The 16,921-nt window shown below is 33.5% G+C and overlaps 1 protein-coding gene across 1 annotated transcript in view; it reads left to right on the forward strand.

The window, feature by feature from the left end:
* The window catches only part of VhaSFD (V-type proton ATPase subunit VhaSFD), a 130,790-nt gene that overhangs the window by 42,706 nt on the left and 71,163 nt on the right, over positions 1–16,921 (forward strand). The window contains exons 6-7 of the mRNA XM_090405842.1: positions 2,970–3,067; positions 14,005–14,112. Coding sequence (XP_090261968.1) covers positions 2,970–3,067; positions 14,005–14,112 — 206 coding nt within the window. The remainder of the gene's footprint in view (positions 1–2,969; positions 3,068–14,004; positions 14,113–16,921) is intronic.

Raw genomic sequence — 16,921 nt, forward strand, 5'->3', positions numbered from 1 at the left:
TACGGCAAAATTAGTATATTTTAATTAAAGATCTATTTTATGAATGTTGATTTTTACATGTGGATTTATTTGTGCAGGTTAAAAAATTAAAAATATACTTAAATAATGGAAAATAAATTAATACTTTCTTATCAAAGAAAAAGAAAATATTCTTTGTGTGGATCAAACCGAGTATTTGATTTACTATTTAATTGCTCACCACTGCTTTAAATTTAGAAACTACATTGAAAAATATTATAATTAAATTATTTATTCAGTTCTTTTTTTTTCAATAACACGTTATCATACTTAAAACACAGGGGTGACATGTCACACGAAATTATATGATATTTTTAAATATTAAATAATAAAACAAAGATTTCCTCCTCCTTACAAAAACATGTATAAATAAAATCCAATAACTTACCTATTTCTTTAATTTTTTTAAATTTAAAATATCTTCTTAGTGTGACTTTTGCTGTTGAAATTCTTGGGATAGTTTCCCAATATGCGCCGAATACGCCGTAATTTTCATTTTCAAACATGACGAAAGACTCACGTTGTTTAGTTGGTTTCTCAACTTACTATTAACAAAATTCATATTAGAAAATATTTGAATCAAATCAGGAAGATTATTTCTTTCCATTCCTGAAGACAAGACCTCTCTCATATAACATTTTATCTTCGACAAAATGTTTTCTATGGGATTTCTAAGCATGTATACGAATATGGTAAAAGTAATTTTAATTGGCATGAATAATTAAAACAAATATTTGACAAATCAGTGGGTTTATGAATTCTTGCATTATCCATGATAATCCAAGACGAATGCAAAGAAGGATTATAGCTTATGATTTCGAAGAGTTCAAACATGAAAGTATTAAATTTTTCAGCATTGCATGTACTATTTTCAATTGTAAAATATCCTTGACTTAATGTAAAATGTCCTTCATTTATTGCAAATGCTATATTTAGGATTTTTTAGTTTCTAATTTAATAAATAATATTCATGGATATTATTACTGGGAAAACTCCCATGTTACAAACTATTATATTTACAGTTATTTTGCCTGCTTCTGTTTAGGAGTGCCCCTGTTTAAATGTCATTGGCTTTTTTACTCACGGATTCTTAGGGCATTGTAGATGTATATTTACCAATAAATATATGTAGCATAAAGGAAGAAAAATTTACACATACCTTTTTTTTTTTGTTGTGGCTTTTTTCTTTCTGCGATGTCCATACTACTCTGTGTGTGTGTGGGGGGGGGTTAGCAATGTGAGAGAATTAAATTGAAATGGAAAAAACCCGAGTTTTTTCCATTTCAATTTAATCACTGCTAAACAGAAACAGGCAAAATAACCGTAAATATAATAATAAATATTCATTTTGCATTATTCAAAAATTGATTGTTTAATAACGAAAAAAGCCGCAATTATTCATTCAAAGAGCCGCATGTTGTCGACCCCTGATCTAGCATTCATGATTGATATCTTATGGGAATTATCATACCTGTCAGAAGCGCTACAAAGTCACAATATAAGTATTAGAAGGGCGTTTTTTTTTTTTTTTTTTGCTTGATAATGCAAGCCGTTTGTTAAAATTTCCATTAGCTCACCACTGCCTGGGAGTATGTACCACACTTTGGGAAATACTGCTAGAGGTAAATTACAATGCAATATATAATAATCTGAATGTGGTATATCAGTATAGAAAGACAAATTGAGATATATAGAGCTTCATTGAAAGTAAAAACAGGAGCACAATATTCATCTGGTTCTCGTTACAGCAAACTTGTATGGACCATAAGAATAGGTTGTTATAATGAAGATGATTAAGACTAGCACATTGAGTTCAAGAAATAAATCACATCAAGTTCATCTTCCTTACTAATGGTTTTACTGAATTGTATGTCAACAAGATAATTAGTAATTATAGTTTCCTTGTCATCTGGCTCTCATTGTAATAATTATACAGAGGTGGTCTGTCATGTCACTATTCCCTCTGTTAAAGGCATCTCAGAAGGTATAGTCAAACTACTTTGATTTGTTGACGTACAAGTGTCTTTCCATCCTATCAACAAGATATCTACTTTTTTTTAGGCTCAGCTAAAGATAAACTTGGACCTTTAGCTCATCCTGGAGTGTATCAAATTCCTTGTCAGTGTGGATTAGCATATTTCGGCCAAACAGGTAGATTTGCAGCTGTGCATTGTGATGAACATTTAGGCTACATTAAGTTCCATGAACGAGAGCAATCAGGACTTGCAGAGCACACTATTACCACAAGTTCTTTGGAAGAAAATTAAATATTTGGAAAAAAAAAATTAAATCGAGTGTTTATACAAAGAGAGTTGTGAGACCTAACTACATCAACTGAATCTAAATAGAAAAGATGAGACTTAAATTATTCCACTTATGGGGAATAGTTCTTCACAAATTCCATCATTAACTTAATTTTTTTTTTTTTTTTTTTATTAGAAGCTTAATATAATTAGAACATGATGCTCTACATTATGTATATGCAGCTCACACATTTCATTCTTGAATAATACTGGTTTCTGTTCTTGTTTAATTTGAAAGTCATACTGAAAATGCTCTTGATACTAGGGCAAATTTTATACTAATAAAAAATATATACATAAGTTAAATCTATTTTATGTTATTTATTAATTAGTTTCCTTTTCTTGATAGCACATTTAGCCAACTATTGCTACAGCAAAATCCTAAGAACCACAGAAAAGTTTATTATAGTGGTTAATTTACTGTAGGGAATTTCTTTTCAGTATTGGCATTGTATCTACAGAGCTTTGGTCAGTATGTTTTAGTAATTTGTTATTACATTATTTGCTCTATTGAAAGTCATGTGTATTAGGAAAAAGACTTGTAAACCTCATATTTTAATGTAATTAAAATCTTAATTAAATTATTACAAGAGATTTTCCATATTTTAAAATATGAATTTTTGAAACTTTCATATGTTATGCAATTAGGGAAATGAATATATCCAGTCTGTAGCTCGTTGTCTTCAAATGATGTTACGCATAGATGAATACAGAATTGCATTTGTTGGAGTGGATGGAATTTCTACGTGAGTACAGTAAAACTAGATTTATCAGTGCAATGTTTTAATAGTTATACATAGTTGCCCATAAGTCAAAAAGGGTTTAAACATTTAATAACTTTTTTATTTATTAATTATTTGTATTCTTTTTTATGCTCTAATGAAATACAGAACCAGAAGATTTTTTTATTAGTTATGAAAAACCACATCATACAAATGCCTTCCATTTTTGGCTTCAAAAGATGGACCCTCCTACAGCATATTTCATGACAGCTGTTAATGTTTCTGGCTGCAGCACCGTAATTTCTGCATGAATGTTCTCCTTCAGCTGTCGGATTGTTTGGGTCTTGTTCACATACGCCTTTTCCTTCAGGTATCCTCATAGGAAGAAGTCGGGAGCCATCAGATCTGGAGAACGCAATGGCCAATTAATTGCAGATCTTCGTGAAATTATTTGCTCACCCAAAATGCTAATTTTCAAAATAAAATTGCACGATTTCGGCTTGTTGGATTGTGAACTTTTCCATGATTAGTTTCCCAAATGTTTCTTAGAATACATGAAAATAATAAAAAAATTAAATGCAAAAATTAATAATCAAAAAATTATTCACATTTTAAACACCTTCATGACTCATGAGCTATCCTGTAGTAAGCGTGTAATTTTTTTTCCTCATAGAAGTTATTCTAAAACAAAACAGTTTTTCTTAAAACCAAAAACTTCTCTGCTTATAAATGGAGGAATTTATATTTCATACAACTACTAACTGGTTCTTCTGTAATAACAGCATTATTTTGACAGTGGTGGCTTTGATTTGACCCAAAAGATCTAGGTTCCAGTTGCATTTAGGACAGAAGTATAAAATAGGTTTATGAAAAACCTTTTCATATAAGTTACTTGGCCATGGCACACTATTGGACCTAATTTGTTAAACGGAAGATGAGATGGAATGGATAATATCAACCTTGAAAAATAATAGATTAGCATAAAGAAACAGATGTGAACTTTTCTGATACTTCATATGCACATACAGTAGGCATTGTTAACTTACCTTTCATTAATCAAAACTAGCCATTTTGAAAAATTCAAGAATAGTACTGGGGAGGGAGGGATGAAATGTTAATCTCATCAGAGACAAAAAAAAAAAAAAAAAAAAAAAAAAAATGAAAAACTGAAAAAGAAATTTCACTTGCTTACTTCTTTAAATAATAAATATTAAATCTTTTCATTTTCATTTGATTTCCAAAGCATTTTACTACATACTGCTTTTATATTTTATGTATGTGTATGTTGCTTTAATGCATATAATACAAACTTGGACTGTCAATTAATTTTTCAAAGATATGTATGGGATCAGCATTGAACCTTCAACATTTATGACACATATTTTTATGCAACTCATAAAAATATTAAAGGTTATAAACTTATAGGTTTACAAGCTTAATATACCTATGTTTAAGTCTGTATATACTTATATTAAAATATAAATTTGTAGTATCTTGGTACCATGAGCAGCTAAGGATTTTTTAATAATTTTTTCTATTTTGTTAATTTTTATTATTACAGTAGCCCCCCCCCCTTATCTTTGGGGCATACGTTCCAACCCTGCGGATACCTGAAACGCGGATAGTACCAAACCCTATATATATATATGCTATGTTTTTTCCTTTATATACATACCTATGATAAAGTTTAATTTATAAATTAGGCACAGTAAGAGATTAACCACAATAACTGATAATAAAATAGAACAATTTTAGCAATATACTGTAACTGTATACTGTAATACTGTAACTGTTACAGCAAGATAGTATCAGAGAACTGTATCAAAGAAGACTTACAAATCATACAAAGAAAATAAATGAAGATACAGATATAGAAAATGAATGGCAAAACAGTAAACAAATAGTAAAACAAGCAGCATATGAAACCATAGGAACAAAATTACGAAGAAAAAGGAAAGGGCTCAGAACCTGGAACCCAGAAATAGAATCTTTAATAAGAAAGAAAAAAAGAAACATACCTTAAATGGTTAAATGACAGAATATAGGAAATAAAATAGAATATAAAAGAAACAGAGCAATAACAAGAAGAGAAACCAGGAAAATCAGAAGACAAGATTGGGAAAAATTTGTATCAAGATTAGAGCATGACATAAATGGACCTCAACTAAAGAGCTATAAAATCATTAAAAAAAGACTCAAGAAACAAAGGATAATCTACAGTCAGAAGGCCCTTCCCCCAAAAAATGGACCAATCACTATACCCAGCTTCTAAATAATAATAATCAAATTGAAATAAAACGAGTAATAAGTAAATATTCAATAACTCAAACAACAAATTAAGAACCAATACGGTTTAATGATCCAAAGAAAATAGTGGAAAACCTAAAACATGGAAAAGCTACAGAAGATGAAATAAATTCATAACTATACAAATACAGCTCTAAACCATTTCAGTTACGTTAAATTAAATTCCTAAACAGAATATGGAAAGAAGGAAACATGTCACAAGAATGGAAGACAGTAGTAGTCATAAACATATTCAAAAATGTAAACAGAAAGGATTACAGAAACTACATAGGAATATCCCTATTAAATATGTGCTATGAAATATATCTAGATATAATTAAAAGTAAATTAACACCATGGGCTGAGGAAATTATTGGAGAACAACAGTGTGGCTTTAGGAAAGGAAGATCCTGCACATATCCCACATTTACACTCAAACAAATTATAGAAAAAAAAAAGAATAGAATTTAGTCTGGCAACATATATGGTCTTCCTGGATTATGAGAAAGCATATAATAAAATTAACAGAACAAAATTAATTAATATACTGTGTGAATTGAAAGCTCCACTTCAAACTCCCAAAGCAATAGCAAATATAATGGAAGAAAGCTATATTAAAATTAATAATAATAAATAACAAAAAAATTAAAACCAGTAGAGGTCTCATTGAAGGAAGTGGATTATCACCAGTACTCTTCAATATATATATATGAGTGTGTGTGTTCGCACAAAAAAAAAAATTCAAGAGAGTGGAGGAAAAACAAAATCATAGGAAATAAAGAATTAAGCAGCCTTTCGTATGCTGATGATCAAGTTATTTTTGCTGAGAATAAAGACCAATTACAGAAAAATCTACATGTATTGAACAAAATAATAGAACAGTATGACATGAAAATCTCAATGAATAAAACAAAATCAATAGCATTTCAAAGTAAAGAAATTAAAAGATGCAAACTAGTCATCCACAACAAAGTAATAGAACAAGTGAACAAATTTAAATATCTAGGAAACTACATAAGCCCCAATGGAGAAATTGACATTGCATATAAAAAAGCAAAAATTCTTAGCATCATTGGAACTTTGAAAGGGCACTTCAGTAAACAGATGTCTAGAACAGTTACTGCTTATGTTAGGGTGGTTAATCCTATATATGTTTTCTGCTGTGTGTCTGTAAATTGTGTATGTGTTTTTTGCCTGCTTTGTGGAATAAAAAGCCAGAGTTCTCAAGAAGAAAAACCCTGCTATCTCCATATTAGACCAGTTGACTCATCTTTAGTTGAAAAGCAATGATAAAGGTTTTTTTGCCTTGTTGGGATTTGAACCCAGAACTTTCCATCCAAAGGATATCATCGATGTTGACCAAGCTACGGAGGCACTCTACAAGCAGATGTATGTAGGTGTGTGCGTGCGCGCACACAATGTTGACCAAGTGTGCGTGCACACACTTGGTCAATATTGACCAAGCTACGGAGGCACTCTACAAGCAGATGTATGTAGATATGTGTGTGTGCACGCACTTATATATGTGTAGTTCAATCTCCACTGGTAGCCAATCAGAGATAGCTGGCCCAAGACTCACTAATCTGAACTGTAGGCAATGCTTTATGTAGACAACTTCACGATATGGCATCATTCTTACAATATGGAGGTTATTGAAAGTCATCGATCATGTCAGTTTGTGGGCTGTTAGGAATGGATTCAAGTTTTCAGTAGAAAAAAGTGTCTGAGTACACTTCTGTTAAAAATGCACTCTCTGCCTAGAGTTAGGATGGGATAAACAATTATTACAGTAGTAACAGAAGCTGAGTTCTTAGGACTATTTTTGACAGAAAGCTTGCATTCCTTGCCTACATTTTCCAACTTAGAGAAAAGGGTAAAAGTGCATTGAATATTCTTCACACTCTCCTCTACAGAGTGGGGTGCAGATCAATTTTCCTTGCCTTGCCTTTATTGTGAACTTGTTCGATCAAAGCTTGATTATGGATCCCACACTGCATTGCAGAGCACACTGATGGTTTGATCCTATTCATCACTGGGATATATGAATAGTTATGTGGCTCCCACCTTGAAAGGTTTATTTGTGAACCTATAGTACATTTGCATCATATATGGGTCAAGGAATTTTTTCTATTTTTATTGATTTTATGTATATATATTTTGGTATTTTTATTTTTTACCAGATCTGTTGTACTCGTGTTTCCTGATTTTATTATATCCAGAAAGATCCCATTTGATTTCAGTAATTATTCAGTTTCACACCATTCAGCTTGCACTTTTGCATGTAATGCAAAACTACTACCAAAAAAATGTATGATTTATATTTATATTTTGCATCACCGAACTAAAAGGCTTCAGTTCGGTGATGCAAAAATTATAAAAATCAAGTGGGTATTAGGTCCAGCATTATTTCAAAACCGAGTGTAGAAATTTTGAAAATTTCATAAAAATAAGTTGACCAGAGAGCTTATGGGAATACACCCGCTGGCATTTACCAGTCACTCTAGTGCGCACCACTTTAGAAAACATGATTGTAAGAATTCAATGAATTCAATAAAGAATTCATTGAATTCTTAACAAGGCTATCTTCTTCTTCTCCTTTGTATGAGTGGTCTTTATTTTATACAACAGTTATAGAACCTCAGAAATCTTGTATAAAATGAGGAACCCTTGATTTTGATGTTCACTTGTGCTGGATTCCCACCCCAATTGGAATTGAGAGAATGAGACTGCAATGCAGCTGCTAGATCAGCTCATACTTGTTCTACTTGCTGTTTCAGTCCCATATACAGACAGACTACTATAAGATCAAAGCTAATCAGTCAGTGACAGTCTTCATGACAGGAAGCACTGACAAACAAAACCGCATGAGATTATGCTTGTAATTAGCATTGGCAGTCTAGTCAATGTAAAAACAGAAGAAAGTTGTGTTTGTTTGGCTCTGTATAGGATGTGTATCTTAACACATTCTTATTTACTGAGGGCTAATGACTCATTTATGTATGAACAATGCAATACCCATCTCACCATTTGTCATGTTCTGGTGGAGTGGTAGCACTTCACATGAGAAAGGAATGAAATTTTTACTAATCTGGCTGAGCCGTATGTACTCAGGCAGATTTTATCAGACTCAGAAGTGTTTAACTTTTTATGAAGAATTAATTTATACAGATACATTTTATTATTATTATTATTATTATTATTATCTGAGACCTCCAGGTAGTCAAGGACTCATCAAGGGCAGCTGTAAATTATCCAACCCAGCTATCATACCTTCCCTTAAATTCATTTACACTAGATGCACTCACTACCCCTAAGGGCAAATTTTTCCACTCACTCACTACTCTCTGAGAGAAAAACCTAGCTCTTACCCCTTTCTTGACTGAGAACAACCTTACCTTCCATGGATGCTCCCGTATTCTCTCCCTGCCCTCCATATAACGAAAATTTTCATGATTTGAAATGCTATAACACCCATTCAAAAGTTTATAGACCGCTATCATTTCACCCCTCTTTCTCCTGTTAACCAGAGTCTGTAATCCACATACTCGTAATAATCTAAATCCCATAATCTGGATATAATCTTTGTAACTCTTCTTTGCACCCTTTCCACAGCTTCTTTATCCCCTTGGAACCCGGGAGACCAAATCTGTGCACAGTAATCCAAGTAAATTATAAATTCTATTTATGTGTAGATACTACATTGTTTAACTTATTTTTTTTTTTAATTTGCTTTTTGTACATAACAAGTTATTTACTAATTTATCTCTTTATTACTATTTATTTTTATCTTGTGTACTGCTTTAGCCTTTGGTTTGGTGCAGTATGATCCTTGCTGTTCTTGCACTAATATACTTATTAGTGCAAGAATTAGTGCAGTTAGAAAATATTAGTGCAAGAAAAAGGTTTATTAAATTCCTTAACATGGTACAATTCAATTTTTGTGATTACTCAATTTAATGCTAAACTAAATACTTACAAACTAACATTAGCTTATTACAAGTAATTAGGCTATGATCCTATAATGAGTAATACGATCATGCCGCCATAACAATTCAACACATAAATTCACTTGACATGGACAAATAAGATTAATTCACACTATTTAACTATTCAAACTTAAGTAGATTAACTAAACCATTTACTGCACTAACACATAACTAGTATTACGATCATGCCGCCATACACATTCAACACGTAAATTCATTGGACATGGACAAATAAGATTAATTCACACTATTTAACTATTCAAACTAAGTAGATTAACTAAACCTTTTTCAGCACTAACACACAACTATGACATTTTAACTTTCCTATACATTACGATAGACATGCAAAATTCTCAGGACACTTAATTATTCACATAACATTCACACTAGCCAGCTTACTTTTAATATATTCTGTCAGATACTAAAGTCCTAGTATAAATTTTCCTTGGTCACTTCAACAGTTTCGTATTAGAATAATGATACTCATTACAGACAACTTTTAGTTAACATTAGATATATTTTACAGTACCTTTCTTTCTTGAGTTTTTCATATGGGCCTTTACCTTTTTCTGATTGAACTAGCTTGGTATAACCTCTCCGATAATCTGCTACTCCTACATTCCTTTTGGAGTTGAACTATGCTTACACGGTCTTAAACTTCCGTAATTCAGGACACAATTTGAATCATCTATATGACGGCTGTGCGACTTGCGACGTGGATATCGATAACTTTATAGCTTTCCATTTCTTGTGGTTGTCACTGAAGTTGAAACACAAAGAATATGTTTCCTTTTCTTTGACTCTATGGCATTCTTCGCTTCTTACATAGGAAATCCGGAATTGAAATCCCACTCACTTTCGTTTCCATGTTGTGACGACGGAGATATAACCCCCAATCTCCACTCAGGAAAACCGCGTGAAACCTATGCCATGGAGCTCGTAGAGAACTCCTCTGGAACAGAACCAAAACAAAAACCAAAAAAAGCCCTCTGGGAGGGGTTTCCAACCCTTTTATACTTGCTCTCCTAACGGCACCCTCTTTAACTTCTTTTCTCCGCCCCCTACTTGTTTTTTACTTCACCGACCAATTAGGGTAGCGGTTTTTTTTTTTTTTTGCCAAACGTCCTTTGGTCGGCAAGCCAAACGAAGTCTCAATCCGGGAATCGGCCCTGAGCGATAGTCTGTTGTTTTTCTTCCACTAGCCTCTAACTTAATCCCCTTTCCAAATTTTTTCTATGAATTCACTTAATATTTTAATCTCTAGCCTCTCACATACCATCTCTTATGACTAATCCTTTTTTGTCTTATTTAGTTAAATTTTCTCTTTTAATCATATTACAACATTAATATATTCTTTCTTTCTTTCTTAGTTAGGTCAAAAAAACACCTTTATTTTTTGTATATTTTATTGGATGCAAGAATATTTCTTTTTCTTTTAAATAATTCATCTATTATTATTTTTTCTTTTTTTGCAGGGTTTTTAATTCTTCATGTTCATATTTATTCTTCATGTTACACCATGATAGCTGAGAATTCTACATTCTTAAGATATCAGGTGTAACACTAGTTTTGTAGTTGCTTGTTTTTTTGTGCTCTTGAGAGTGTCAAGAAATAAGGTATTTTTCAAAAACTAATAAATTAAAATATGTGACTTTACATGTGAAGTTCTGATATTAAAAAAAGTGTGCTTAGCCATCATTTATCATTTTTTACTCTATTGGATTTTTGTTACACATTTGGCAGAAATGTGAATTTAAGAATTTAATTAATCTTTTCCACTTTGGAAAAGCAGATCCTGTCTATACCACACACACAGTGTATTATGTACTTGTTGATAATTAACTATCTAACTGGCAGAAATAAATCAGATATAATAACCACCTTATTATTTTTCAAGCTAAACATACCAGTGGCGTCCATCTTTTTATTGCTGCTGTAGATGAAAGGGGTCGAAAGGTTAATAAGCATATCAGTGCCGTGTGTGAGGAGCAGGTAATGACTGAAATAGAATTGTATTGATGTTTTTTGAAGAGTTTCTTGCAGAGAATGACAAAGAATAAAAGAGGAAGAGGAGAACTAGGTTTGATATGTTCAGTTGTACAGTAAAAGGATGCTAGGCAGCTGCTGCTGCTCTTGTAGTAACAGGTGCAATAGAAAGTAGAGGAATGATGGTGGAGCAGTGACCATTGAAGTACATGTAGAATAGGCACAGTGCTGAAACATTCTATCTGTGAGATAGAAGTGGAAGTGAATCTATGAAAGGGATCACCTATAAGCTAAACTGCTCTTCTCTGGACAGTGTATCAAGAATTTTTAGGAAAGTTTTAGATGCACCACCTGAAACATGTGACCAGTGTTAGCATGGGTGGATTTGGGATTTGTATATAGTTAATGGTTGGGTAAAAATAGCAGTTTTTAATGAAAGAGAGTGTGCCTGTTTTGTTTTTTTTTGGATGCTAAGGATGGTATTGATACATTTTTCTACTAGGAGAGACTATAAGTAAATTTAATCCAAGCAGAGAGATATGATCTTGTCGGGTTATTTGTGTATTATTGAGGGTAATAGTAGGTGAGCTGAGGTCTCTTTTGCGAGAGAAAAGTTAAGACTTTGTTTTGGTGGCATTGAACAATTCCCCCCCCCCCCCCAATGAAGGATGGTAGCATATATAGATCACTGTTAAAGGCACCTGTTGTAGATAATCTTTAAAAGTTTATGATATCAGAGTACTGCAATGTTTGTCAAATGAGTAGAGTGAATGAACAGTATTATTGTCTGTGGATAGGAGTAGTGGTGATTGAGTATGTTATTTACCTACAGGAGAAAGAGAGTAGGTGATAAGACAGAGCATTGAAGCCTTCCTACATTGGTGGTGAAGCTTGAAGAGAGAGAGTCATCTACCATGACTTGCAGAGAATGAGAATTTTCAGAATCTTTCTGGAGTGAAAGCTGGCTAACCAATTACAGAGGGTGGCAGAGTCCAAAGCATGGCAATTTGTTTAGCAAGCCTCGATGCCAGATATGCTGAAAAGTTCTGGAAATGAGGCAGTTCTTGATATTTCCAGAATTTTTCCATGGCACATCCAGTAGTGGGTGATGTAAGCTAAGATGTCAGCTGTGAATGACCGAATCTCTACTAGTGGTTATTGATTAACTGGTGGACACTTTGGGTAGTGGAGAAGTTCTTATTTTAGAGAGGACTGAGGTGATGGTGGCATTTGATGGTACCCTTCTGTCTCCCATTTTTGGAATAATCTGGATATGAGATTGCTTCCATGCATTGGGATACCTATTAACTATGTATAATAGATTGTAGAGATGATGCAGGACAGGTGTTAGGTCTCCACAGCTAACACCTCTTCTGCTTCTTGCAAACAATTGGAGAGATGCCATCAGGTCTGAGTTCTTTAATAATTTTCTGATGTTTTTTTTTTTTTTTTTTTTGTCAAAAAAATACAGAAGGCATACAGTGCTGAGATTGGAGTCTATTTCCCTTGGTCATCTATGCAAAAGTTTGAGGAAAAGAGCAATGCTAAGAGATCTTTGGGTGAAGTAACAATGATATCATCAGGATGAAAGAGAGAGAGGTGGAAGAGCAGGTGAGCAGAAGTTGCATCCAGTAGCCTTAGCAAGAAGGCATGGCTTTCATTTGGACAGGAGGCAAGTTTCTTGCCTTTGGCCTTTTAGAAATTATGGACTTTACAACCATGTTATAAACAACTCTTTTAATATCCTGACGTTTCGATCTTCATATTAAGATCATCACCTGGAGCACCATAAAATGGAAGGAGGATAATATCTTTGACACACAAGCAAATGATTATAACCATTCCCCCTAACTGTCAATGGCTGCATAGTCTCTCTCTCCCATTGATAAAAGAAACAATATATTTTAAATATATTTATGTTTTTTCTTTTATCAGTTGGATATAAATATATTGTAAATAAGTGCCTGGTAACTGCACTATTGTAAATTATCATGTCACAGTAGCACCAGTATGAAAATAAAGAATGGCTTACTTTATTTCCCCTCTAACTGTGGTTCTTTTCTATGAATCCTAGTTGTGAGTGTTTAAAAATGTATTAGTAAGACAAATACACATTACACAAAGTACAATCATTAAGTTTATGACACAAGCACTGGGGAAAAAAAAAACTAATTTGTGCCCAAATCTAGCTAATAGAGTAAGCCTGGCAGAATAAGCATCAGCATTATTTGCCAGCTGATCAGGAAGCCTCCTGAAGTGTTACCGATAGGTTACATCAGTCCTGTAAAAATTGCTTTACTGCTGAACCTCAAGTCAAGAAGGCACTGGCTCACCTAGTTGAATAATTATGGTGTCAAGAGCATTCCCAGCAAGGCCATGACCCATATCATTAGCTTTTTAAACTTTTATAGGCATGGCAATGGTGTTTCACTGGCAATGAAAGTCATCTCCATGGAGGTCTTCTGCCTCAAAGTTTGATCTCATTCCATAAAAAACAGACTAGTCAGAGAATAAATGCAATTGAGACATATAATATATGGGTCTCATAGTCTTAGTTGCTTCAGCCATAGTGAGCCAAATCTAGCTCACTTTTAACATGCTTCAAGGTTACCATCTTTTTTCCTTTTATTAATTGGAGAAGAATTAACATGTGAATAATTTTAATGGCTTATTCATGTATTAAAAACTTATTCCATTTTATAGATTAATTACTGTTCTTGCTGGACGAGTCAATTTTCAAATTCAGTATCAACTAACATTTTGCCTTTGGGTCATGACTTTTAATCCTGTGTTAGCTGAAAAAATGAACAAGTAAGTCTAATTTCATTTGTAGAATATTTTTAAAAGGCAAACATAAGTAGGATTTTTATTTATAACTGAAAATGTTTAATGTAAATTTGATTTAATATAAACAGTTGGGGATCATTTTAGGTTGTAGACAAATAAGTAAAAAGAAATCTCTGTGTATTATCCACATCAAGAAATGCAGGGGTGCTTAAGGGTCAAAGCTATATAACTGAGAGGAGACCTCCACATAGCCTTTAAAGGAATGTGGAGAACAGACCAGGGCTTCTGACCTAATGTCCAATCCTCACCTTCTCGTGGTGCCCCCTGTTGGGTACAACATGACAAAATTTTATGCCGGCTGGGGCGTCGCCTGGTTAAACAAGGCCCCTGTTGTTTTCACCAGGGAGAACAGTGAAAAGTCAGCTACTGGAACAAATCTGAAAACACAACCCAACTCAACATCACCAGAGTTAAAGATCGGTACTATCAACATAAGAAGCCTGAATAGCAAAGAAATGGAGCTAGCTGAGAAATTAGATAAGTATCAGATCGACATAATAGGGGTGACTGAAATAAAAGACAAAAACTGGTGAGATCTTTCTGAGCAATAAATACAAAATGTTATATTCAGGCAATGACAATCAAGAAAAAGGAGGAGTAGCCATAGTATTCAACACAAAATACGAGGCTAATCTTGAATGGCAGGCTGTCTCAAATAGAGTGATGTGGCAAATATGAGAATGAGAAACTGGACAATGAGACTTATTTGTGCCTATGATCCCACAGAAGGTTCTACTAAGGTAGAAGTGGAGGAATTTTATGATGCTAGAAAAAGCAACTAACACAGTGAAAAAGGAAAAGTTGGTCCTTGTTGGGGATCTGAATAGCAGAGTAGGAAATGATTGTCAGACATACAAAAATATTTTGGGAAAATTTGGAGAAAAGAGTAAAGCTAATAATAATGGCAAATACCTGTTGGAATTCTGCATAGGACATGGACTGGTTATTACTAACACCATGTTTCAACATAAAAATGTGCACAAATTCACATGGAGAGAAGAGGCAAGGAATAAGAAAAGTCTCATTGACTATGTTATTGTTGATAGTGATGTTTTCTCCCTGGTGCAGGACACCAGAGTGTACAGAGGATTTGAAATTGGAAGCGATCACTATTTAGTCTTGAGCAGGATAAAATTGAATTTCATATTGAAAAGTATAACATCTAAGAAAGTTGTAAAGCGAATAAAAGTTGAGCAGCTCTCACATGTGAACTGTAGACTAAAATACAAAAAGATTATTGAAGAAAAAATGAAAGAGTTTGAGAACAGGAAGATCTTGGAGATTCAGTGGCAAGCCTTGAAGAAAACCCTGATTGATTCAGTGAAAGAGATATGTGGCGCGGTTGTCTGCAAGGATATTAAAATCAGGACTCCATGGTGGACACAGGAAGTTAAAGAGGCAGTGAAGGAAAAGAAGAAAGCATATCAAAAGTTCCTGGCAAATAAGTCAGCTTGTGCTCTTAGAGAATACAGAGACAAATGCACGAATGCCAAACACTGTGTAAAACTAGCTAAACAAAAGTCATGGGAGGACTTTGGCAAGAACATAGAAAATAAATATCAAGAAGGTGGCAAAATATTCTGGAGATTGTTGAAGAAGCTTAGGAATGGAGGCAAGAGTGCTGTAAAAGGAGTTAGAGATGATAAAGGTGACATGAAAATAGGAGAAAAGGATATCCTGGAAGTATGGAGTAATTACTTCGAAAAATTGCTAAATGAAACAAGCAGTGATAGCACAGTGGTAAAAAACACTCAACCGGCATGCAGTCAGGAATACATATCCATACTTGAAGTAGAAAAAGCTGTCAAAGGCTTGAAATGTAAAAAGGCAGCAGGAGTAGGTGATATTCGACCAGAAATGCTGAAGTATGGTGGGATAAAAGTCTCAGTGGCTGCACTGCATAGTTCAGAAAGCCTGGACAGAGGGACGAATTCCTGATGATTGGAGTAGAGCTCTCATAGTGCCCATATATAAAAAAGGAAATAAAATTGAATGTGAGAATTACAGAGCTATTTCCCTACTGAGTGTTCCTGGCAAGATCTATGCAAGTTTCTCAACCGTTTCTCAAGTATACTTGAGAAACGGTTGAGAAGAATTGTGGAAGAAAAGCTTGGTGAAGAACAAGCTGGATTCAGGCCAAATAGAGACTGACGGGATCAGATCTTCACTTTAAGACAAATAGTCGAGAAGGCATGGGAATATAACAAAGATCTGTATTTAAGTTTTGTCGATCTGGAAAAGGCATGTGACAAGGTGCTAAGAGAGAAGCCATTCAATATGCTACAGTTATATGGTGTCAATGGGGCATTATATTAAGCAATACTTAGTCTGCATTTGAGTTGTAAGTTGGCAGTTAGAATTGAGTGATGTGCAGGAAGATGGTTTAATGTTAAATTAAATGTGAGACAAGGATGTACATTATTCCCTCTGTTATTCATTATCTATATGGATCACATTATGAAGGAAATTGGTATTAAACATGATATCAGAATTGGAGATGTTAATGTCAGCTCTTTGCTTTATTCGGACAATGTTATACTTCTAAATAAAACCACTACAAGTTTGCAAGATTCCCTGACTAAATTGAATAACTGTTGTAATAGATATGGTATGAAGGCCAGTATTAAAAAGACAAAGACAATGAAAATAGGCAGAATCATTGAAAATATCAACTGTGTTGTGAATGGAGAACCTGTGGAATAAGTAAAACATTTCAGCTATTTAGGCACAATTTTTACTGAAGATGGTAAATTAAATATAGAAATAGACAACA

The sequence above is a fragment of the Typopeltis vanoorti genome, chromosome 15 (assembly GCF_054136105.1).
Source record: "Typopeltis vanoorti isolate ZY-2024b chromosome 15, IOZ_Tvanoo_1.0, whole genome shotgun sequence".
Classification (NCBI taxonomy): Eukaryota; Metazoa; Arthropoda; class Arachnida; order Uropygi; family Thelyphonidae; genus Typopeltis; species Typopeltis vanoorti.